This window comes from Aythya ferina (assembly GCF_964211825.1).
Source record: "Aythya ferina genome assembly, chromosome: Z".
In the NCBI taxonomy this organism is placed as follows: Eukaryota; Metazoa; Chordata; class Aves; order Anseriformes; family Anatidae; genus Aythya; species Aythya ferina.
This window is the reverse complement of record NC_140299.1, coordinates 10,249,738-10,274,428: the sequence shown is the minus strand read 5'-3', so window position 1 is coordinate 10,274,428 and position 24,691 is coordinate 10,249,738. Positions and strand designations below refer to the sequence as shown.

The following is a 24,691-nucleotide window of genomic DNA, read 5'->3' as shown; positions in this document are numbered from 1 at the left end:
AATTGGCATGAGACACCTGTTCCTCTCCGTTTGCTTCTTTATAAGCTACCAGAGGCATGTGTACCAAGGTTTGGATGTCTGAGGTCAAAAGCAACAGCTGATCGCTCTGGTTCATGAACCATGCAATTAATGACTTGTTCTACCACGAGATGACGTAGACTGCTCACCAACAACCTCTGAGCTTCTCCTTGCTATTATACTTGTTGATTGCAATCTGATCTTCTTGGGAGCAGAAGAAAGGCTGATTGCCAGGGCTGGGACTGCAAGAAGGGACAGCTGGAGCAATGCTTTGCCAAGTGGATGAGCCCCATCATCTGTGGCTAGGAGCTGTTCCTCCTCCAGCACATCAACCCATAGCTCTCTGGGTGCAACTGGCAAGACAGTCGCACAGGTTTAACTTCAACGTGCCCAGCCTCATCCTCATGAAGCAAAGTCCTGGTGGTAAACATTCTCGTTCAGTAGTCACCAAGTTCTCTGCCATTCTAGAATGGTTGTTTTCTTCTGGGCAACTGCTACCACAAAAGGAGAAAGAAACTGCAAAGTATGTTCCTGATTGCTAATGCTTCGGTATTAACATGCTTTGACATGAAAGCAAACCTCAGAGAATTAACTGAGCATGATTGAAGTCCACTATGATGGGGCAAGTAGGTGTGCACTGCTGTCTCACATACATAAATTACAGAGTCCCTATAACACCCTGTATGACTTCAAGCTGTTCTTTGCCAATATGGTGAAGCACTGATAACGGTGCTTAAATGAAACAGCATTTATTTTGCTGCTTAGCCAATGAATTCCTATCCTAGTCTATCAGCTACCACTGATAGCAGGAAATGCTACTTGGACTGCATGATAAAGCTGACAGGTAGCGTAAAGCAGTAATATGCAGCTGGGTCACTGACATACGTCATGGCCAGACCATTTTCATTGGGTGCTAGAGCTCAGCAGGCTTATGATATCCATTCCGTGGGTGTATTGAAGATGATTCAGAGGAAGAAAGCTAATGAAAAGTTCCCTGTGCAAAGCATGGGACAGCACCAACAGTGAGGTGGCTTCTGATATCTGAGCAAATGTTCCAATTCCAGTGGAAATAAAGGCTGACACTTACATAATTCTGTGTTTGAGACTAAATGTATGGTACAGAAGACTGAGGTGCACATAAAACAGAGAAGCAGTAACTTTATCTACATTTCAGGGAACAAAGCAGGATCTATTGATTTCCTGTGATTATCTGGGACTTGGCAGTTCACAGAAACTGGGCCTCAAAGTTTCATCCAAGCACATTCAAAGCAGGAACATCATGTTCTCTGATAGTTTGAAATGTGTCATTTACACTATTATGAACTTCATTTTAGACTGATCTTTATCTCATGGATGAAATGGAACCCAAAAGCCTAATAATTTGCTCTGATGGGTTTCCAGGTTCTTCAAAAGATGTCATTTGTTCTTCCTTGGTGTCTACACACAGTGATGAAGCATGAGCAACCAGAACTGGAAGGCTCTTCTGTAACTGGAGAAACACCTCTCTCTCCTTCAAGAAGGTTCAAGAAGTTAATCAATTCACATCTTAAAGTCAGAGAACCTGTGAATCATCAGGTTGCTGATATCAACAACCAAAGAATCTTGCCCTGTGCTCTTGTAAAAAATAGAGAAGCTTTATACAAGATATTGGGTTCATCTGACTCCTGTTTGAGGTTGCTGGTTTTTGTTCTGCCTCTCCAGCTAGCTAGTGGGAGCTCCTTTCTGCAGAGCTAACTGTAGGGCAGTGAGCTCAGACTGAACTAAGGGGACTTGCTGCACGAAATTTTCATCCTCCTGCAGTGCTCAAGAGTAAGAAACCTGAAGAGCTGAATACAGGCAAGCTTTTCAAACACTAGAGTGGCCTTAGCTATGGCATATGGAAGGGTAATGAGGAGCAATCAGGAGATGCCACAAATCCTTTGAGAACATTCTTATCAAGTCTTGGCTGTTTTTAAGTTTTCCTATAATTTATTATTCAGTTAGCTAACTTCAGATTTAAAATGTGGGCTAACCCTGGCTAAGCATTAAGAAGAGAGTTTCCCAAAGCATTAATTGTACAGCTTAGCTTGTAACTGAAGGCATGAAAATTGTATGATGACAATCTGCCACTACTCAGTAGCTAATTCTCTGGGTTCCCTAGGCAGCACTTCTCTCCAATATTCACCCTGCACACTTGACTTCAAGGCAAAAATGTACAGAAATGTTTTAATCTAGGCTTCCACAGCACAACTGCTTTTAATTTCACTGTTATGAGTTCATAACTCTCAAAAAAAAATGAGCAAAATAATGGGCTACAGCAAGCAGTTTCTCACAAGCAAAATGAGAAAGGCTTATTCTAGTGTCAGAGACAGCACAGAGAGAATACAAGTCTGCAGAAAAACTGCAAAGGTGGATAGAACATGCAGGTGACGTTAGATTTCAGTAAGTAATATATGAATAAATAAATGGGACCACGGTCAAGCAAACAATAGCAATTAACCTATATAGCCCATTTTAGCAAAAAGCAACCCAGTTTCTGTCCAGCACTCATTGCTGACTCCACTGCCCATTATGCTTTTAAAGCCAATTATCACTCCATAGATTCTGCCCTTCCAAAACTGGCTTCAGAAACATATGAGAATGCTTTTGAGCCATGCTGAAGCTGTTTTGATCCTGTGAGATCAACATATATCAGATAGGAAATGAAAGTATTAATTATAAATCCTAAAAGTCATCTCTGTCTTCCTATGAACTAAAAATATATGTATATACACTCTGGGATCTCAAGTACAGAGCCAAGAGAATCACTCTGCAGAGTGCTAAGGTCCTGATGTCCTGACCCTTATGAGTAGTTCTGACTAGTAATGTTCATGGACCACAAGATGTCACACATTAAACCCAGATATAAAGTACAATTTTTGCTTTTTTTTTTTTTTTTTCTTTCTCTCTTTTTACCTTCTGCATACTACAGCTTAAAAAAGAATGAGAGAAGTGGGGCAGAAGTAACGCTCCTCATTTGGGGTGCAGAAGGAAGGCACTCTATCACTATATCTAGGAGCCAAATTAGCTAAAATAGTACTGGGCAAGCACTTCTGTTTCTTGTTACAACATAACACTGCAGGGCAACTATGGGTGAGCCCTAGCTGTAGAAGCAAGAAAATGAGAGTTTTTTTGATTCACTGGCCAAAAGCCCCTAGGTAGCAGAGTTGTTTAAAAGCTTTCCAAAAGTGTGCAGTGCTAGTGTCCTGTAGAAGAAGATGTATCTGTGAATCAGAAGCAGATGAAGCCACAAGCAGCAATAACTGACAGCAATCCCCCAGTTCTGGCTTCCCACACACTACACCTAACATACCCGTTGTAGGAACAACAGAATATTTGACACCCAGTTCTCAACAACACCTCTGAGAACACAAAAAGGTGAACAATTCAAGACAACCAGGGCATAACATTATGCTATTTTCTTAATCCCCCAAGGAAGCAGTTCCTTTTTGGTTAGAGCAGTCAAGAGGACAATGTTTACATTTGCACAAGCTGCGTGGTGTATAGATAAATATCAAATCTGTCACAGAAAGTAAACTGCCCCTCTTGAAGGAGAAGATAAAACTCAGATGCATTTCCAGCAGTGCGTTTTTTAAGCATTCCGTTTTCAAAGCAGTTGTCTCACCAGTTGACACTCACTAGGACAGGATCAATCTGCATCAGAAAAAGGACTACTCAAACTAGAGAGACCATATTTACTGTAGCAAAACAAAGGCTCTGGCAGATTTCAAGTCAAGAAGCAAAGTACTACTTAGTCTCCAAGAGTAAAACCCCTGGGAAGAGCAAACAATTCAGGCATCTAACACAACACAATTTATTTCTGGTGATCAGTGGCAGCCTAATGAAGTGGACAAGCAGCATTTGAAAAGAAAAATTCTTTCCAAAAAACAGCTTCTGAGCACATTTGCCAGGTTTCTTCCTACGTGTTTTACTGCTCACAGTCTGTGTTCCTCTCCCCCCTACACACCTTCGTTTTTTGTTTTTTGTTTTTTCTTTTTTTTCTTTTCTTTTCTTTTTTCTCTGATTCCACACAGCAGAGGAAACAGTGGACTGATACCTCTGTTTCACCTTACCTACCTCATGAGGAAGGTTTTAAAGGGCAGAATGCAGAGAAGAGGTTTAGGCTAGGAAAAGAAGCCAACTGTCTCATTAAATACTACCTTTTCCCCCACAAAGATACTATTTGACAGAGTATCAGGAGGTCCTTTCAATCTGAATTATAAGGAAATCCTACTTAATAGCCAGAACTATAGAAAAAATAGCAAATTGATTTCTTAAGGGAAATTAAGTGCACATGAATTAAGACGTTATAAACCACTTCATAAACGTGAAATCACAGATTTATTTTTTCCTGGGACAAAAAAAAAAAGCCTTTATCTATCACTGCTATTACAGCTGGGAGCGTATCATTTTATTTCTTGATGTAACACTAAGAAATTAGGATTGTTGAGAACCTTGCAGTTTTCTTTGCATCATGGGGTAGATCTTCTTAAAGAGATTTTTGCCACTTCATAGAATTCTGCCACTAAGCACAAGAAAGATTTGTAACAGCAGTACAAACAAAAACTGAGCTGCCCACCAAAGTGGATTTTTCTCTTGGCATACAGATCATAGCACATGTTCTACCACAACACAACGAAAGAGAATGCACTTAGTCTTAGAAAACTAATTTTTCCTAACATCAGTATCAGCAGCCTTTTCTCCATCTTCCTGAGTCTTGAAAAGCAATGAAAAAGAAAAAAAAAAAAACAAAAACACAGATTATATCAAAACAGAAACAGTGACTTCAGGGAGAAAACCCTTATTTCTGTGAAAATGGCTATCTCAGAACAAGAACAAAAACTAAGAATGGTATCTGTATTCATGGACACATCCAAGTATCCAGCAAAGCGTGAGTAGAGCTCATATATTTGCATGTCTGCAATATATTAGATATTGGACATTTAATGCAAGAGGCACCCACATTTATATGCTATGAAAAATGTCTTAATGTCAACAGCTCTCAGACCTGTGTGTCTTCCTTCAGAATTGAAGAACCATCAGCCATGCCTACATCCAGCCAACATGAGCCCAGTACATATCCTTTTTTTCCCCTCCTCTATACTATTCTGTATTTCAAAACACATGCTCTTGCATCTTGTGATAAATTTAGTTGAAAAGTCTTCAGACATGGCTGCCTCCTCACACTTGTGAAAGTGCCAAATGTCACAGGGCTCTCCTTATGACTACAGCCTGCAAGTACCGGTATGACACAAATTAGCTACTAACAGTGCAGTAGGAATGAGAAATGTTCGGTCTTTTAGCGCTCTTACCTCTTTACCACCCATAGCTTCAAACATCTTCTCTAGCTGCACTCTCAGTTGCTGGATGTTATTCATCAGGATGCAGGGCTGACGGGACAAAAGCAGATGCCTGTTACTGCTCAGGATGGCAACACATTTTCATGGGTGGTACAGGCTGTGCCTCAACACCCTCCCTCAGGTACCACCAGATCTCACAGATTCTCACAGTCAAATAGGAGGTAGGGCAAGCAAAAATTTCAGCACTCAGACCTAAAAAAAGTTAAGTCCTCCTTTCTCCAGCTTGAAATCAGATGGCCAGTTCCAGGAAAAAAAAAAAAAAAAAAAAAAAAAGCAGATCAAGGAGCTCTTCACCATTGTACCTTTCTCCACAGTTTTACCACAAAAAAAGAATCAGTGCCAGGACAAAGTCCAACTCTCTCTACATCTCCTGCCATGCTATACAGTAGTCCTACCTATGTTGCCTTTGGCCTTTTAATGCTATACTGCACTATCCTGAGTGGTGTAAATCCCAGATCAGAAGGGGAACTGCCAGCCAGAGCTGCATTCAGAGACACACGTGGGTTCTGCCAGGACAAGACTGAGAGCAACAGTCAAGGGCAGCTTGAGCAACTTTCTTCCCTTTGTAGTTTCATTTCCCAGGACAGATGGGTGAGACACAAAAAAACATATGGGACAGAGCCAAGGTTCAAAAATGTTTGCTTTTTTATTTGTTGCTGCTTTTTTTTTTTTTTTTTTTTAGTTAAATATCCTGAATTTTGGTTATTTTATTAAACTGTAAGATAATTTCATGGATACATCAGTAAACCAAGAGAGCTGCTATGTAATAGACCTAGAGGGCAACCTGTGTCCTTGTGCCTTTTTCTCCCCCTCCTTTTCTTCCTAAATCACCTCTGTGATGTATGACCCAGACAGACAGACTAGAAGTTAATTTCATTTGGACCTGACAACCTCCAAGCCCTGCAAATCACCTTCACAACCTAGTTTTATTTTATGGCCAAGCCAGAACTCAATCCACAAATGCCTAGGAACTGATGATGAAAATCAATACTGATAATATTTACACCATTAACACAGTCAGGTACAATGCAAGAAAACTAGTTTTTGTTTTTGTTTTTGTTTTTTTTAATTATGATAATTATGTGAATCCCCAGAATGGAAGTGAAATTCAGCTGGACTCACCAGTTTCTCCTTGGAACAGTAGGATTGGAAGCTCTTGGACAGGATATCAGCATACTGCATCAGCACTTTCCCAATTGTCTGCAATGACAAGATGTGAGTACTATTACTTGTCCTCTAGCAAAACAGAAAATCTTCAGGAAATAAAACCAAAGCCAAAGACCATAGTTCTAAACATCATACTGTTTTGCATCCCACTACATGCAGACAGATAGCTGGATGGTAAGGGTATTACCTTAGCAAACCTCCTATTATAATGAGCAACGATGACAGGGTCTGGGCACTCCAGCTTCTTAATGATCTCAAAGCTCTGATTGAGCTGGGTGAAGACATCCACCACTGAGCAAGAGAACAGAGCATGCTCGGATGTTTGCTGGAACTAAAACAGAAGTACAAAGAGAGTCATTCTCAGATGCGAAGATCTGAAATGCACACATTTCATGCAGGTCTCAGTCATCTTTAGAGCTGGAGATGGGACAACTATACCAAAACCCACTTCTTCCTCAGAATTAGGCAAAAGCTCTCTAAAACGCCCAAAGGAGCTAAATAGCCATCTCTGTTGGGGCTACAGTTCACCATCCTTCACCAACTACAACATGAGAAGCGTTAAGGAAATGTAGCATGATGCTGGAAACATTATTGAGATGCATGGCTTGCCTGTCAATTAACAAGGAAAGATGAGTGAAGAACTTTTTAAAACTGGCTTAAAATTGAGACATTAAAGAGAATGCTTACATTATTAACATCACAGCCTACAGTGCCAACAGTCACTAAAACTGGAAGGCTCTTACTTTCCATTGGCAATACTCAGCAAACTAAGAATAAGATTACTCTATCTAGGGATTAATGTCACATTCTCATTGCATATATGCAAACTGCCTTACATTTCTATTGCATATCACACAAAGAGAAGAGAAAACACCAAGCCACTGGCTGACAAATTAACACCTGCGGAACAGAACAAACATATATGAATGATATGCACCTTGCACAACAACATTCTAACCCATAGAGGAAAGTCCTAAAATAAACAAGTTTTCCCAAATGTTCAGCATGCAAAAAGGGCCGTGTCATCCGCTTGTGTGACAGCTGAATTTACTGTGTTGTTATTTGGTTCTGGGCACTGAAGCATGCAGCACCAAGTCCTCCACTCAGAAACACCTACATACCCCATCTTTTTTATCTCTCTCCAGAGCACCATGCAGGAATTCTAAGGAAACATCTTCATTTTCATCCAGCCACTGCATCACGAACTGCTCAAACCACCTACAGGAGGAACAGGAAAGACAGGAAGTTACAGCAAGAAACACAGCATTCCAACCAGACCTCACCCCAGCGACATGCCCGTCCCTGCAGCACCCACCAGATGTTTAGGTAAACTAAATACCCTCAGAATAACATTTGCCCTTCCTCATTCACCACCATTACTGTCAGACAGCAGTGCTGTTTCAGCAACCCTTGTGTCACTTGGGCTGGTCCAGCAGAAAAGATAACCCAGCCTCTGCAGACTGCTTGTCATGTGCTGTTTTTGACTTTCTCCTCTTTCTTCTTTCTTGCTACCTTCCCTTCTTTTTCCCCCTTAGTACCTCCTTTAACATTTCATCACCTCATAGTATTTCTACTGTATTTTTTCCCTTTCACCCAGGTGCCAGACAGGACATGGGAGATCTCTATGCCCACCGTCTGTATGTGCCAAAAGAGACAGCACACTGTCCTGCTGCCCATTTGGGTCTGCCATCTTTCACATGAGATATGTGAAGGAGTATAAAGAGAGGAAAAAGAGTCTGTTTTCCAGGGCCCTTCAGCTATTTTATCCCTACTTACAGACATACTTCTGGACTGCCACGATGGAGAAGTTTTCTCCACTTTAGTGCTGCTCTCCACTTCCCCACTCTAGAGCATCCTCCCATTTCCTTAGCTTGCTGACTGCACTGTGAGGATGTTTAAGATTATCTTCAGGTGATTACACAGCACATCCTCCAGGGCTTGCTGGAAGCTGGCCAGCCCTGTAAGCAGCTTTTTGCTGTTTTTATTTTAAAGTACAAACTTAGTTCATGCAAAAAGTGCTAGACCAACAGCCTTGGAGCAGAGTCAAGTCCCCAGAGCATGCAAGTCCTGGAAGCAGGACAGCAAAGTTTGTCTCTGTTCCCTCTCCTTACTTGGGAGAATAAACTGAACAGTAAACCACATTCCAAGATGCTACTGCAACAGCCACTGCTGCGTCTTAGGGAGATGCCTCGCATGAAATGGCATCTGGAAGTACAAAGTACACCAAACAAAGGGCTTCTACACAATCCCACCTTGCCTAAAACAAACAGGCAAAGTGAGAAGTAGCTTCAGCAATGGGATCTTGGAGCTGGGCATGCCTCTGTTCTCTGCTCTGTAGGACATAAGCATGTAGCACAAGTGAGATTATTTTTTCCTGTCTGTGTTTAAGTAACAACATAACACCTATGACTTTATTTAAATGTCTGTCTAGGATTCGATGTGTGCAACTGCAGCTGAAGCAAATCTTCAATTATTACTAAACAGCGTTCACAAATAAGGGAAAAAATGCCCATGCGTGATTTCAGTCCACACAAATGATTTTTATATGAGCTTCGCAGAAAATAACCTCCTCTTAACAGGCAGCTGTGTTCATGCAGATTGTGATAATTATGGGCCGAGTTTGCAAAGAACATGAAAGCATGTGCCAGACATGAGAGGGAGATCAAGAGCAAATTCACAGACAGAGCATACTAGATAGCCTTAAATGCTCTCTACACTTTGAAATATAAAGCACATCAATGCTAATATTGGAAACTGTAACAGACACAGTGTTAAATGTCAACAGCAACCTGTCCATGCAGCCTTATTTACTGTAGACAGTGAAAGTGGAACACTGTCGTAGACATATGCACTTCCCATGTTCTTGAAAACTTCCTTCTAAATGAAAACTCAAGCTTCTAAAAATCAGTATATTTGGAAATTTGCTGAAATTTTCTTGCACTTTCCACATTTCACTTTTAATTACAACAGTATAGTTTGAAACTACAGATTAATCCTTAAAAAAGAACTCGGGCAGTTTACAAGGAAGCAACTACCCATCGTCCACCTCTTTCAGAGCTCAGAGACTGCAAGTCGCTGCTTCACACATCATTGCTCAACATACAGAAAATTACTTGTTTGTGCCAGAAGCCACAATTTTGGCTCTGAGAAGTAGAACTACTTCCTATCACTCACCCTTGGTTATTGCACCATATCTATAAGAAATGGCCATTCAGTGTTGAAAACAGTCATTGCAAGTTTTTATGGCTACCATATGTTGGTGTATAATTGCATGAATTGCATAGGTATTTTACTGTTTCACCAAATTGTCTAGACAAAGATGGTAAGGAAAAAGGTACTGTTCATTGGGGTGGTTTTTTACACCTAAAAAAAAAATAAATCATTAGCTCCAGAAAGACGTTTAATACGAATGTTAAAGTGCAAAGTGAATCACTCAGCTCAGGTTAAGAAATCTGTAACTACATCTGCAAAGCCAGCCTCAACTTTGTCCTTTGTTGGCTAGCAGTAAAGCACAAAAGATATACATCATCTAATAAATACTTCTAGTCCCTGGGCGCATTCAGGACTAAAACATGTTTGAGCTGTAACAAAAACCTAGAGTTATCTTAGGCCAAATATCCCTTAAAGTGTTTTACTATCAGTTCTTAGGCTGTCGAACAAGTAAGAAGGGACTTTGGGGACTACGAGGGCAACATATAAAAAATGATATCCAAAATAATGTAACACAGAAACTAATAAAAATAATTTGATTTCATGCAGAAATAGCTTCAAAATGTTGTTACACGGCATATATCTTCCTCTTCTCTGCTTCAATTATTGATCTAGAACCAAACGTTGTAATGACTCACACACCAGCACACAAGGCAGAGGCTCATGGTGCTGTTTCAGAGACATTCTGTGCTTGCAGGGGTCGGCACAGCATGGCTTGAGTTGGCACAGCCAACATCTCCAAACGATTTTCGCACAGAGAACCCCTCACTCCTGCCTGCAGGGAAAGGCAGAAGTGCTTTGCGGCTAAATGAAAGTTTGCCTGTTGGTTGCACAATAGAAACATAATACAAAAGGCTCCAATTTCAGTTTGGCCATGAGCCTGGCTCCTGTGGTATTAGGCTTCACAGGTGAATTAATCTTGTTCATTTCTTGTGGTAATGTATGTGGGTACCCAATGAAAATTCAGTGGGCTTTGGCAAGCACAGAAGCATGAAGGCAGGCAGGATTTCAAAGAGTTGGAAAGGAAAATACTGGTTAATAAAGTGAACAAGAAGAGTAAGGCAGAATTTCGAAGGCAAGAAAGCTTTCCCCACTTCTTTACATACCTAAAAGGCTAGTGATTTTATTTATATTTTTTACAGAAACTGACACTTTACAGCTTTTATCTGGCAGCTAAAAACAAAGGAAGTTTTGAAGATTCACTCTCAGCTGTGTTCCTACTTCATTTTCAGAAACTGCTGCTAAATTTCAGAAAATAAGGGGAACATAAAGACTTCAACCTCAGCACTTCGGAGCCTTCACCTCATTCAATTGTATCCTAAGGCTATTAGAAATATGGTTTTGCACAGTTTCAACAAGAAATGCAAGTTTGTGGATAGCCTCTTGCCTGTTTATAAGATAAATATCTCTGCTATTTTCTGGAGAGAGGCAATTTATTTTCATCTGAGTTTACTGATGGGCAAACTTGATGTATGAACTCCTTTGTTTAAGGAAGTTTTAAGACTGTTTAAGTAAGCTTAAGGAAGCCCTTCTTTGTTGTGCAGGTGACGAAGCACTGGCACATTTTGCCCAGAGAGGCTGTGGAGTCTCCTTCCTTGGAAATCTTCAAAAGCCACCTGGACTGGTCCTGGGCAACCTGCTCTGGGTGTCACTGTTTGAGTTGGACCAGATGGACCCAGAGGTCCCTTCCAACCTCAGCCATTCTGTGAGTCTGTGAAGACCAAAAATATTTGGATGAAGCAAATTCAAGTGTTGCTGTAAATGATATGAAGGGTGTATGTAGAAATAGGTGAAGGCCATGGTTGAAATAAACATCATTTGTGCCTGATAACATGTCTGTTGTACTAAGATGTAGTGAGATGTACTAACATGTAAGTGTACTAAGATCTAAGTGTGAAGTAACAAGGGAAGCCATTGGCTATACAAGTACATGAGCTCCAGTGCTCATATACACAAAAGCCAGCAAAGCAGAACAGTTTACAAAAGACAGCAAAACGAAACTGAACATCATTATCCTGATTATACAGGAGCAAAAAGGGATTAACAATATGTAATGGCTTGCCTAACACTGCACTGATTCAGAGGTACAAAGAGAACCAGGCTTCTGAGACTGTCGCTCCTGCACCCTATTCACTGAATGAATGCTTCTCACTGATCTGATTTGTTAAGCAAGGCCCATGGTCCAAGCTGAGCAATTACACCAACTGTCTCTCAAGTCTTATTAGCACGCAGATAACATAAGGCTTGTGCGCAGTGGAGGACGGGAAGAGTATTCAAAATACCAGACTGAAAACACAGTCCAAGCAAGATGTTTTTTCCAAGAGGGGCAAATGCAGAGTGCTGCATTTGGACAGCAGTAAACAGCCATATACCAGATGGCAAGAACAGGTAGGTAGGACACTGTCAAGGGTGCCTGGGGGCTGGCTTGTGACCTACTGGAAACATCACTGGTTGACGATATCACTGAAGAAAGAGGCTGCTATCATTGCAGTGTGCTAGAGCAGAGCACTGTCTGCAAGGCAAGGCCTAGATGAAACATCAGTGTCTAAGTCTAGGTGTTTTATGTCCAGACACAGACCAGCTGGAGAGATGTGAGTAAACCTTACTTAGAAGAAAAGCTAGGAACAAATGGGAACAGGCAAAAGACTGGGAAGGGATATGAAAAGAACAGATAGCTCTTGTAAAATTGAGCCTGTTTATATCCTGTCCATGCCCTGGCTGGTAGGACAGGATATAGTAAGTTCAAGCTGAAGTAAGGAAGATTTAGAGGGGAAGAAGGTGGAGTGTGTTAAACCCCCAAAACTCAGTGGAGAGATAAGAGTGAGATGTGGAGCAATCAAGCTTCTGAAAACCAGTTAGACAAATACCAGTCAGAAACAACCTAACAGCTTTTGCCTCAGGCCAGGAAAGGAGTTCAGTTACAGTATTCTCACCAGGCTGATCAGACAGCTTTCTGGGCTCATTTTTTTTTTTTTTTTTTTTTTTTTTTTTAAGTTAAATAAAGCTTGCGAACAATTGCTTAGAGCTTAAGAACAAGAGCTTATTTGACATTTCTAACTAACTCACCTGGTCCTGTCAGAAACCGAAAACATTATCTTTACTTACAAATTCTGGTGTGTGTGCATGCATGACACATCCATACACAGATATGCAGACATTCATACAGATAAAGCTATATTTACTAACATAAGAACACAAGCACCCATCTAGAAGTCTGCTGTTTAAGAACTGGCCATTTTTCACATTGCAAGCACAAAAACCCACATGGTTTAAGACTGCCTATGCCACTGCTAAACATTGAGATATTTGGAAGACACTGTACAATTAGGAATTGAATTGTGTCAGGTACAGGGGCGCAGAACACCAGAGGGAACAAAGATGCACATAAACATAGAAAATAAGCAGCAAAGAAATGTTGTATTTATATGAAGGCAGCCACAGGAGAACCAACTGAATACCCTTAAGATAACCCAAAGGAGAGGGATAGTGAGGATTTACTACAGGAGACACGACACACTCACCCTGGATATTCAGGCACTTTTCCCTTGAAGGCAGGCAGATCACGAACATATTCGTTGTACAGCCACTTCACTTTGAAGTGTAAATTCATATAGTCTGCACTTTTACACAGTCTGTGTTTCTCATGCTCTGCAAGGAAGGAAAAAATCAGTTAGGTCTGAATTTACCACCACCAATGCATCAGGCAGAGGAAAGCCTTATAAAGCATGTGTTCTGTGTTCAGTTTTGGGCCCCTCGCTACAAGAAGGACATCGAGGTGCTTGAGCGGGTGCAGAGAAGGGCGACGAAGCTGGTGAGGGGCCTGGAGAACAAGTCCTACGAGGAGCGGCTGAGGGAGCTGGGCTTGTTCAGCCTGGAGAAGAGGAGGCTCAGGGGCGACCTTATCGCTCTTTTTAGGTACCTCAAGGGAGGCTGTAGCGAGGTGGGGGTTGGCCTGTTCTCCCATGTGCCTGGTGACAGGACGAGGGGGAATGGGCTTAAGTTGCGCCAGGGGAGTTTTAGGTTGGATGTTAGGAAGAACTTCTTCACTGAAAGGGTTGTGAGGCACTGGAACAGGCTGCCCAGGGAAGTGGTGGAGTCACCATCCCTGGAAGTCTTCAAAAGCCGCTTAGATGTAGAGCTTAGGGATATGGTTTAGTGGAGGGCTGTTAGCGTTAGGTTGGAGGTTGGACTCGATGACCTTGAGGTCTCTTCCAACCTAGAAAATTCTATGTCAGTAGCATTCACTGGTTTTGAGAGTGAAGCATCTATAGAGCCACAAAATCTTCATGACACGGGATTTTGGCAGTAAGCAGAGGTTCTCAGTGGTTGACAGGTGAGGCTCCAGAGTCTGTTTTTGTGGTTCCAATTCTTACTTCCAATTGTTGAATACCGTTTGGTTGTCAAGGAAATAAAAAGAGAGCAGTCTTTTACAGCCCTTCCATTTAACATATGACAGTCCAGATTTCATCTACTGCAGTAAATAAATCCAGAAAAGTGAAACTGTTCATTCTTGGATATAAACAAAGTCAATACAAATATATCACACCGCATTCCCTAAGAGACAATAGGAGAAAGAATCAAGTTCTTTAGAGTTTGAACATGTCTATCACAAGCAAGTTTAGACCGGTTGTGAAGCTTTACACAAGTCCTCTCCAAGTATTTTCACTAAAGCACTGAAATACCCACCCTGTCCAACTTTAACTAGCAATGTGAAGACTGAGAAACAGTAGATATGAGGTCAGTGGTCACTGGAGCAACTTTGATATCATCTTTACCTACAACCAAATTCTCAATGATGCAAGTAGAGTTGTAGTAATAGCCTTCTCATTTCCTGTACCACAGAAAAAGGTAACATGTAGACAGAAATATTTCATTTCACATCCCAAATAAGGCAACAAATCGTTCTCTGGTATCATAAAGAGCTCCCAGGATGGTCATAGCATGATATTTCATTTCCATGCATCCTGCTGAGAGCTTGCGCAGACAGCTTCTCACCACCAGCTTGGTCTCAAGTAGTTACCATTATTTTACACTACACTTCACATACAGGTTACCTTCCCGCAACAAACGCATTTGAAACCCAAAAGAGTTTATTTGCTCTAAAGCAGCATGTGGACTGCCTGCACTTGCACATTACTGTGCATGAAAAGCACAGTGTGTATGGCAGGTTAGCAAGACAACTGCTAAGGCCTTTAGCACGTAAGAAACTACACAAGAGCTGGAGCATTCTCTGATCCCAGTTAGGAGAAATTAAATCAGTTCCCTTCTGAAAGAGAAGTGCCTTGCTAATATGTACTGTCTTCCTGAGTTCAGTCCACTGAAGCAACCCACATATAACCTAGGTGAGCTGAGCCTCTTCCTCTTGCCAGTTCATGTTATGTCTATGCACCGAGGTTATGTCTGGACAATGCAGTTCTTCCCTGTGCAATGCACATACCTCCACAATGCGACCCTTTTCATGCACACCTTCACTGCTAAAGCACTTGCCATACTCAGACCTACATTTTGCAGAAATCATCTGCTTGGACTACCGCTCTCCTTTCTCTCCCACAGGAAACAAACATATGCTTCACATCTTTGCTCTCAAGGACCTTCACAGCCTCTATCCTCACTACCATCTTTCAGCTGTTGACTCCCACCCCTGATCAGCCCACAATTCCCATTTTTAACATACTTGTTAAGTTTCCCAAAAGCACCCCCAGGCTTCCTCCATGTCACCCCTCATGTACTTACAGACAGCTTTTTGTGTGGGTACACAATAAAACTCTTTATGGACATTACTGCTAATATGTACAAACAGGATCTAACTACGTCAAAAATTGTAAGTCTCTCAACTTCTAATGGCTTTAATCTAGTACCTTGGTGCAAGTATCCAGTAAGTGGGTAAGAATATGTGAACAATACATGCTAAAGACATTTATCATCAGAACACATGCTTTAATGATATATCATGGTTACAGTTTCCTAAGCAGCTACCTGACAGACAACCTTACAATATTTTCATGTAAATGTGAATTCTTGCAGCTATTTCGAAACATTAAAAAAACCTTTCACGTTTCTTTTGAAGCTTCAGTAACATGCACAAGAAGAAAGGCCAAATAAATTATGAATTATCCAACTGAAAATACAAAAAAAAAAAAGGACCTTCTCATGCATAATTACTCTACAAGCCTTGTCAACTCCCGAAGCAATGGAAGACTCCAGTGAGTTGACTGCAAACCCCTTTAACAGCATAACACAGATTTCTTTCTAATTCTTCTGATTCACTTTTAGCAGATCCGTACGGATACAATCTCAAAGAAAAAAGGAAAAAAGAAATATATCCTTTGTTTAAAAGAAATTAAAACGTGCAATATCTGAGATGCATTAACCCCAGGGAAGATGATTCAATGGACAAAGTATTTTACATGTGCTACTACTTCACACATACTGTGATCTATTACTCTCCACAGTGAATTTGCTTTTATTGGAAGCTGAGGAAAGTACATTCATGTTTTTCCTCAAAAAATCTAACATTCTTTTTGAGCACTAAGGAAGTATGTCCCTAATTTGGTGTCTGAACTGCTGATCTCCCTGTAGAGCAACTGCAATAGAAAATGCTAAGTCCTCTCTGCAAATGTAAAACTGGAAACAAGCAAAGCAATAACCACACCCACGCTTAACTCCCTCTGCAAGGGTGAGGAAATCAATGGACAATTAAAACTTCATTAACTTTGATACGTGCAAGATCTGTTCTGCATGGTGAAAGAGCTGCTCCTGCAGAGGGAAGGTCTGACTCAGAGGCTGGCTGCACACCATGATGAAGGCATGGCTTCATCCAAAAGTCAATCTCCCCGCAAAACTAGGGAACCACCACCTTCCTAAGTGCCACTTACACTGAAGCCAGCAGCCCCCGTGATTGAAGTATAAATCACATCACCACCGTGTGAAAGGGTGGATATGTAGCTTTAATCACTCAGGACAAAACAACAGATTCACTGTGACGTGCTTTACAGCACTTAGGTCAGAATCTCGTAGGGAGTCTTTGAGCCCTGTTTTTTAATGTCATGCACATGACAAGCCAAGTTGGCCATCAGTAATTATTTTCCGAAATTCTCCTAGCCTTGATGTTAGCTGTCAAAACATGACCATGTGAATGTAACAGTGGTGGATGTAACAGCAGCAATGTATAAACGTTGTAGGTAAAAAAAAGTTAAAAGGACTCAAATCACATCTATTTCAATTAAGCAGTGCACTAGAAACAATTAATTCAAACCTTTTCCTGAAGTAGGATATTCAAAACACTACTAAGCAGCAGAGAAGGAAGATGCAAAGCAACCAGAGAAGCAAAAGCCCATGGACTGCTGCTACCTAGCCACCTATGCAGTAGAGGCTTGACAACAAGGGGACAAAACTACAGAAAAAAGGTAAAAGAAAAGGGAGCTCTTACCACCATAAAAGAGAACTTTACGTATGCGAAAGAAAGGTGGGGCTTGTAACAGAAAAGACAAAAGTGAACTATAACATCTCAAACATGCTGGAGCACAAAGAAAGCTGACAAAGCCCAAAACCCACTCAACTCCAACAGCTTACAATATCCATCTTCCACTCTTCAATGGACTCCGTATGGTTTTGATCACCTCTCTCTTTGGTAAGGGAAAGTTTAAGAGCACTTGAAGACAACACGAAAACATGTCAACTTTCTAAAATTTCACTTACACCTTTCACCCATTGCAACTTGCGTTTCAGACCCTCAGATTAAAACACATTTTATAAAAAAAAATAAAGTGAGGAGCATAGGAGCCACCACTCTTAACACATTTATTTTCTGCTGACTTTTAAAGAGCTATGTGGCAGCAACAGTGAAAGTGCACAGATATTTTGCAGGACCTGCTGGTATTTTACCTTCAAAAGACCACAGAGTTCTGTAATTCTCTTACATTTCCTCAGTAGATTTAATCTCCAAACAGTCTTCTCCGGAGAAGAGCTTTTAGGGTCACTGAGGCCATATTATTAAGGTATTAATAGGGAACTGCTTCCTAGCAGCATGCTTTTCAGTGTCATGGCCAGTTCTATTTTTGAATCAGAGAACAGGACTTCCACCACATCCTTAATCCATAGGCCAGCAGTCCGCCCGCTGCGGATTTTTTTTCCTGATCATCAACCTACTTTCCCTGTGTTAATTTCTAGCAAATAATGATGAATTCTTGCAAAGAAACTCTAATAGGTACTGAGTCTGTTGAAGTGTTAATACTTTTAGACAGCTGGCATCTGTGTGTGCATTTAATCCCCCTCCCCTCATTATAAGTGAGATTGTGGCAGTATGATTTATTTCAATCCTGCCTGCCAAGGCTACTCAGTCTCTCTTCCTATCAGTTATTAACACCAATGTGTCCAAAATAAGATGAAATGCTGTTAGTAAGGATGATATCAATTTTCTGTTACTGTCATTTAATGGTTTCCTAATAGAGGGAGAGCAGAATCCTTCTTTGCTTGGGAAATCGGTGCTTTCTGGGTCACAGAGGCTTCACACAGGATGGTGAGAAAACTAGTTAACTGCAGTTTAGTTTCATCTTCCAGCTCAAAGTGGGTTCACATGGAGGCTATCCAGATGTCGAGCACCAGTCAGCACCCCAGACGTGGAGTTAAGGACAAGGCTTGGAAAAAAAACACACTCTACCCTATTACAGGGTAGTGTGATCTTACCAGCCAAATCTGGGACACAAAAACTTCTCTATCTGATCTGCTTTACCCTCGGGCTGACGGGGAACAAGGGATACTCATGAATGCCTCCCTCTGTACTGCCTTCACCAGTGAGGATGGAAGGGCCAGGTCTGCTGTTCACAGTGCCCTGAGCTGTCACTCCTTTTTGGGGGGAGGAAAACCAAAACAGAGCTGGTAGATCCTAGAGCTTCTGCTGTGTCTCAGCATCTGAGTCTCCTTAGGGGAGATGATGACTTTGCTTTTGCTGAAAGCAGGTGCCCTTCTCATAAGACTACAGATTTAGTGATAGAGATGCACAGAACAGTAGAGCGTAGTGCAGTGCACTGCTCCTGTACATTAGCAGTTCTGTATTGCCATGCATGGACTGCTCAATGCACAGGAGGTGAGCTCCAGCTGGGAGAGGCATGGTTAGCTGCCACTGGCAGTGAAGAAGGTGTAGCCAGGTGCTGCTCTGCAGCTCAGAGAAGCGATTTCCCCCCTGAGCTTTGCACCTCCCTCTCACTGCGTATTACAGAGCAACCAGGCCTATGCTCCTTCTACACTAAAGCTATTGCATGACATTTAAGTTGGAAGCAAATTTACTGATGCTACAGAATAAAAGGGCCACCGATCCCCAGTGTCATCCCAGCCAGGAGGGAAAGAATAATGCCACACATGAACTTGGTGTTCTGACCTTAGCAGTTAGTCCCTTGGATGTTATCAGCAGCCTAATGCCTGTGACCCAACAAAGGGGCTCTCACCCAGAGCTGCTCAGCATATTGGGTACCATCAAAAAACAATTAGATATACTCATCAGAACAGGAGTCTCTTAAGCTGCACATAACCTCCATTTCTGCAGCAGTAGTACAGTCTTCTGAGTCTTTGCAGATCTGCTCATCACTGGCATAAAACTACAGGACACTAACGCTAACGTTAGCAACTACATCCAAAGTACTAAAACTACAGGTGCTGAACGTCTTTGCCTACTTAAAACTATATACTCTACCAAAAAGCACAAACTTACCACTTGGTGAGGTGAATGAGCTCATGTTATCCAGAACTTAGGAACAGAACACAAGGGAAAACACCATTAATAAAGTTAGGAGCAGGTATTATATTCTGGGTTCATGTGCATGTATCTCCACAAAACAGATCAGCTTTTGTTGCAGAGAGCACCTGAGGCATGCAGATGTCAGAACATACCAGAAGTGTGCCCAGGGACTACTCCACAAACTGGCAAAGACAGGAATTTAAAACTCTTGATGCAGTTAAACTGGTAGAGAAATTAGTTACTCAGACTGAAAAATGACAGAGACAAGAGTTGATGACAGCAAATCTAATCATCATCCTTCACATCACTTAATCTGTTTCCTTTAATCCCTTTTCCTCCTTTTTGTTTAAAAAAAAAAAAAAAAAAAGGCAGTGAGATAATCCAATCATGTATTTAAAATACATGTGGTGAAGTCCATAACTGAATTATTGTAGAGCTTGTTCTAAAGGTTATGTTCATAAGTTTCTGGAGAGCAAAGCAGTGAGAAAACATGCTCAACTCAAATGGAATTCTGCACCCTGAGGATTTTCTTGAATATATATTTGGAATAGACGCACACCTCAGCAGACTCTATCATTGTTCAATCCTCCTGCAGGACTTGCACAGTTACAGTAGAAACATACACAAGCACCCCACGCAGTTTTTCAGCTTTTGTTCAAAATGTAAAACCTTTCCCATCCATCAGATGCCTTTGTGTCAACCCTTCTCACCAAAAACACTCTGAGGAGGGATGCTCTTTTAACAACTGATTGCTATGCACCGATGAACTCACATGTGGAAACAATACGTCGATCCCTGTTCAAAGAAGCTCACAACTGACCAGAAGTGTATCAGAAAAAGGTAGAATAAGCCCAGATGCACAAGGGAAGACAAAATCACCGGGAAGGTCTAAAGGGGACAAGGTATGAGATGTGAGCAGAGAAAACCTGGGAGGCAGAGTTAACCTTGGCACTGGCAATCAAATAAAGCCATTCAAAATGGGAAAAAAACTGTCAGGTTCATGCAATCAGTATTTTTTTTTTTCTGCAGATGCATTTTAGATGCAATGGGGTAAGGGATTCTTAGGAAAAGAAGGCAGCAACTAGATCTGGAGAACTGCAGTTCTCGTGGCTGGTAGGAAAGGAGTTAAATAGGGCACTTTCAACACCTAGAAGTGCAAAATGAATTCCTGTGGGTGAGTGTACAGGGCTAAATAAGAACAAAATGGAAAGGGTAGCCTAAAGGGTTTGCAGGAACAAATGGTTTCTAGAGAAAGCGAACATGAAGTAAGCATAGTTGCCTTCTTTCTAACACGAGCCAGCAGTGCCAGACACTACAGAAGAGACACTTTGATGCAGTAGGTCTTGGCCCCTTTCTTTCTAATGTCTTGTTCTTACATCAACATGATCTCACAAGAGGAAGACACTGTGGGGTACAAGCGTGTATCAAAAGTTCCTAACACCAAAAATAATACTTTTCATCTAGATCTGCATCCTGCTAAACTCAAGCCTAGAGCTTGCATAAGGTGTCCTCACAGCACATTGACAGAGACTAAGAAATAGATGGAGTCAATCTGCTTTACCTACAGAGAAACTCCATGTTTTGGTGTTGTTTTTTTTTTAGCGGTCTAAAATAAGAGTCTGACTTGACCAGGTTTTGGAATACGAACTACAGCTAGCATGCTGTAAGCACCACCAAACACTTTTGTTTTCTTAGACTGTCACCTTAGGGATGATTATAAACACTTGGGCAAAATATTGAGAAAACAACTGCTGCCACAGTTGCAGAGAAATTAGGAGCTGGAAACTTTCTGAACCTCGTAAGAAGCAGTCTGTACTCTGCAAATAAACTTGTAGGTCAAAAAACAAATTCAGAAATTGTAATGAACTAGTAGAAGAGTGGCAGAATTTCCTTCTGGGAGTTTGCTGGGCTCTACACATGCCTACCCTGTGTTCAGAAACAGTAAAATTCCTCTTTTACTCTGAGTCTGGTGGAATTATGCCAGGACTCATTTAACATGAAGATGTCTGCAGCAGGATTTATTCTAGCACAACATTTCCACCAGCAGCATAAACAGTTTACACTGTATCATCCAGAGACACGAGTGTCCACCTGCTGCTCTAGGCTTTTCTACCATTGTACACTGCAGAAAGATGCTGCTGATCTTAACCATCATAGCTTCAGTCCAAAGTGAAATTCTAGTTTCAAAGCAGCTGAGACAACAATAAATAGCTTGCAACGCAGCCTGACACAAGGTCTAGAGACCATGTCATGCAGTTTTCAGTCTCAATTCTCATCCACATCTGTCCATAAAAAAAAAAAAACAAAACATTAGAAATCCCTGCTCCAAACAGTGGTGCTACTAATGTGCTTAAGCCTCAGTTACACTAAATAGATTGAGACCTAGAGGTCAGCAGCAAGTCAGCTGGCAGCAGTGAGAAATTCTCTTACCTTCCATGGCATATTTCATATCCTGGGCAAAAAGACTCCACATCACCTCTGCGCTGATCTTACCAACAGCAAGCTCCTGAGGAAACCTGAGGGGACATTTCAGAGAGGCTTTGGCATTTATCCAAGCAAAGGGTCCCTCTATACTCAGTACCGAACTGATCTACAAGCTGAAAATCTCAACATTACAGATACTTCCTTCACCCAAAGAAATGACCAGCTAGATTTTGGAGATCATGGCCTCAAATGCGTGGCAAAGATTAAGCAGACTGAAAACAGCTTTGCTGTTGAGATTCATTTTAACTCACGTCCACCCTGGATATCTCCCCTAGAACAGACATATAAAGTAATTTGGAGAATGTGATCCCAATGCACCTTGCATCTTTTTCACTTTGTTGTTCTATTTCAGCATTTTTTTTTCTTTTTTCTTGTTTTCTCTATGACTACTAGGCTGATGGGTGAGCAGTAATCATGTGTTAATGACATGTTAGATCAATTATCATAATCTAACCCTTTGGGTATGGATACCTTCACAGCTACCTCCCTCTCTTCTGCCCTGTTGGATTGTTGGAAGAGTGTTGGAAGTTAAACATCCCAAACTCAGCTTTGTTTGCAGTTTTGAGCCAACCCCACCCAATGCAATTTCCCAGTGCAGCACAGAACACCATGTTCCTAAATAACAAAGTAAGGTACTGTCACCATGGCACCATTGTGTGCATTACTGTGCATCCAAAAAAAAAATAACAAAAGAACTCTCACCCCATTTTCACGTGCCTCCCTGAGTTCAGGATTGTAATAATCAGGGTGTTTGTGCTCGAACGCCATCGTAACTGAACCTTTTGAAACTCTTCCATCCCAATCAAAAAGAGTTATTTATATAGACAGAGACAAATAAGACAGAAAGACAGACAGACAAGATAAGTACTTCTATAAATACACAAATGACAGAAGAGATAGAAAGCAGTTTAACAAATAAAGCAGAGCACACAGAGAGACAAGTATTAACCATAAAGGACATGGAAGATTCTTACTGATTTAGTACTGGAGAATAAGAATTCTTATCCTCTTCTATGATGGAAACTATTAAAGTGATGAGTTTTGGCCAAAAATCCAAGTTTCTGATACTGGGACCCTGTTCCTCAGGAGGAAGATCCTGATTTTTGTTCTGTGAAAGAAGCCATTGGAAAACCAGGGTAAATTTAAAGGGTAAAGAAAAAGCTGACAAACGGAGATCATGTTGCTCCTTACAAACTCCAAACAGTAATTACCTGAGAGGACTTTCTTCTGAAGAGTTTTCGTTATGTCTACTGGCAACTTGCTTCACCTAATATGAAACACCAACTTGCCAAATCATGCTGTTTACTGGTGGCTAATCCCCCTTTATTGGCATTCACCATGACGCTAGCAGGTCAGGCTTCAGGAAACCTCCTGAGACATCATTTGCTCTAAGCTTGTTCCAAATACTTGCACTTTAGGCACTTGAGTTGATGACTATTTCTGTGTTGACACATTCTGTATGCATTACCATGGAGTGGGAGCTCTCATGGATTTGAAAAGAGTTTGTGTCTGAAGGTAGATCCTAAAAAACCTCACTGCTTGAGGCTTATCAAAGCTAGTCTCCTTGATCAGCCTACTTATTTTTTGCTCACTCAAAGTTGCATCAAAGTTTCCATTCAGAAATATCTGCTCAGGAAATAAAGTAGTTGAGACTGGGAAAACAAACTGTAGTGTGATTACTGTAAAACATTTATCATCTTCTACTTACTCATTAGTGCTCGTTAATTGATTACAAGTTTTGTGTGTTCAGAAGAGAACAAGTCAAAATTTTATTTACGTTGGCTTTTTATGTCAATTAGTATTCGCGTGATTATCTTAGTAAAATCATAAACTTTCATTTTTGCCTACTTATTAGCTACTCACGGGATCTGTCTGGTACTCGCGACTGTACAGCTCATGACAGTTGTTGAAAATGTACTCATAGGTGGAGTTGAGGCAAGCTTTTACACAGTCCTTCACTACCTGGCTGGCTCGAGGTGGACTCTGCAGCTCTTGAACCTGCACAGAGACAGGAAGAATAGTTCAAGTACTGTTCATAAACCAAACCAGGAAAGAACAAGTCACCTGTTTGGAACTACCCAGGAATCAGCAAATCTGTTTTCAGCAACTTGTGATGTAAGTGACCTGAAAACATCTGCAACTCCGCTCAGTCTCTTTGGCTTCCTCTCCAGGTATAAACTAGGAGTGACAACACTTATGTCCCTTCAGGATCACTTAGAACGTAAGAGAGATTTTGACATGTAAAGGAAAAATCTCCCAAATAAATAAATCACACAGATTAATGTCTGATTAATCTGAGCCAAGCCCATGCAGTTTCTGCTAAATTTATAGGATTTTGCAATAAAGCCAGTGAACAATCTTTTTATCCACTGGAAGAACATGCAACAGGCTATCTGAGGACATTACATCTAATCTGGAAAGTCTTGTAGAAGACCAGACACTTGTGTGCTTTTAAATACGGTAAGTTTTATGACATCTTCCTTCACCAGCATTACTGAATATAAATCACATCAGAATTCATAGCAACGTGCCAGTTGATAGGCCTTCCCCTCTTGTAACAACAGTTCTTTTAATTATTTCATTGTTACATTGTTTTAGAAAATACCACAGGTTACCACAACAGATAATCGGGCATCACTCCATGAAACTATACTCTGAGACAATTTTGATATTATCACTACCTCTAGAATTTTCAGAGTAT

At 41.1% G+C, this 24,691-nt stretch overlaps 1 protein-coding gene across 5 annotated transcripts in view; it reads right to left on the bottom strand.

Annotated features, from left to right (window-relative positions):
- Positions 1-24,691, bottom strand: part of UNC13B (unc-13 homolog B) — a 213,361-nt gene that overhangs the window by 30,004 nt on the left and 158,666 nt on the right. For all 5 annotated transcript variants that reach the window (XM_084503110.1, XM_084503111.1, XM_084503107.1 and 2 more), the window contains 8 exons: positions 23,854-23,988; positions 22,965-23,098; positions 21,937-22,022; positions 13,295-13,421; positions 7,685-7,781; positions 6,751-6,894; positions 6,519-6,596; positions 5,349-5,426 (listed from right to left, as the gene is read on the bottom strand). In XM_084503110.1, the coding sequence (XP_084359236.1) occupies positions 5,349-5,426; positions 6,519-6,596; positions 6,751-6,894; positions 7,685-7,781; positions 13,295-13,421; positions 21,937-22,022; positions 22,965-23,098; positions 23,854-23,988 (879 nt within the window). The remainder of the gene's footprint in view (positions 1-5,348; positions 5,427-6,518; positions 6,597-6,750; positions 6,895-7,684; positions 7,782-13,294; positions 13,422-21,936; positions 22,023-22,964; positions 23,099-23,853; positions 23,989-24,691) is intronic.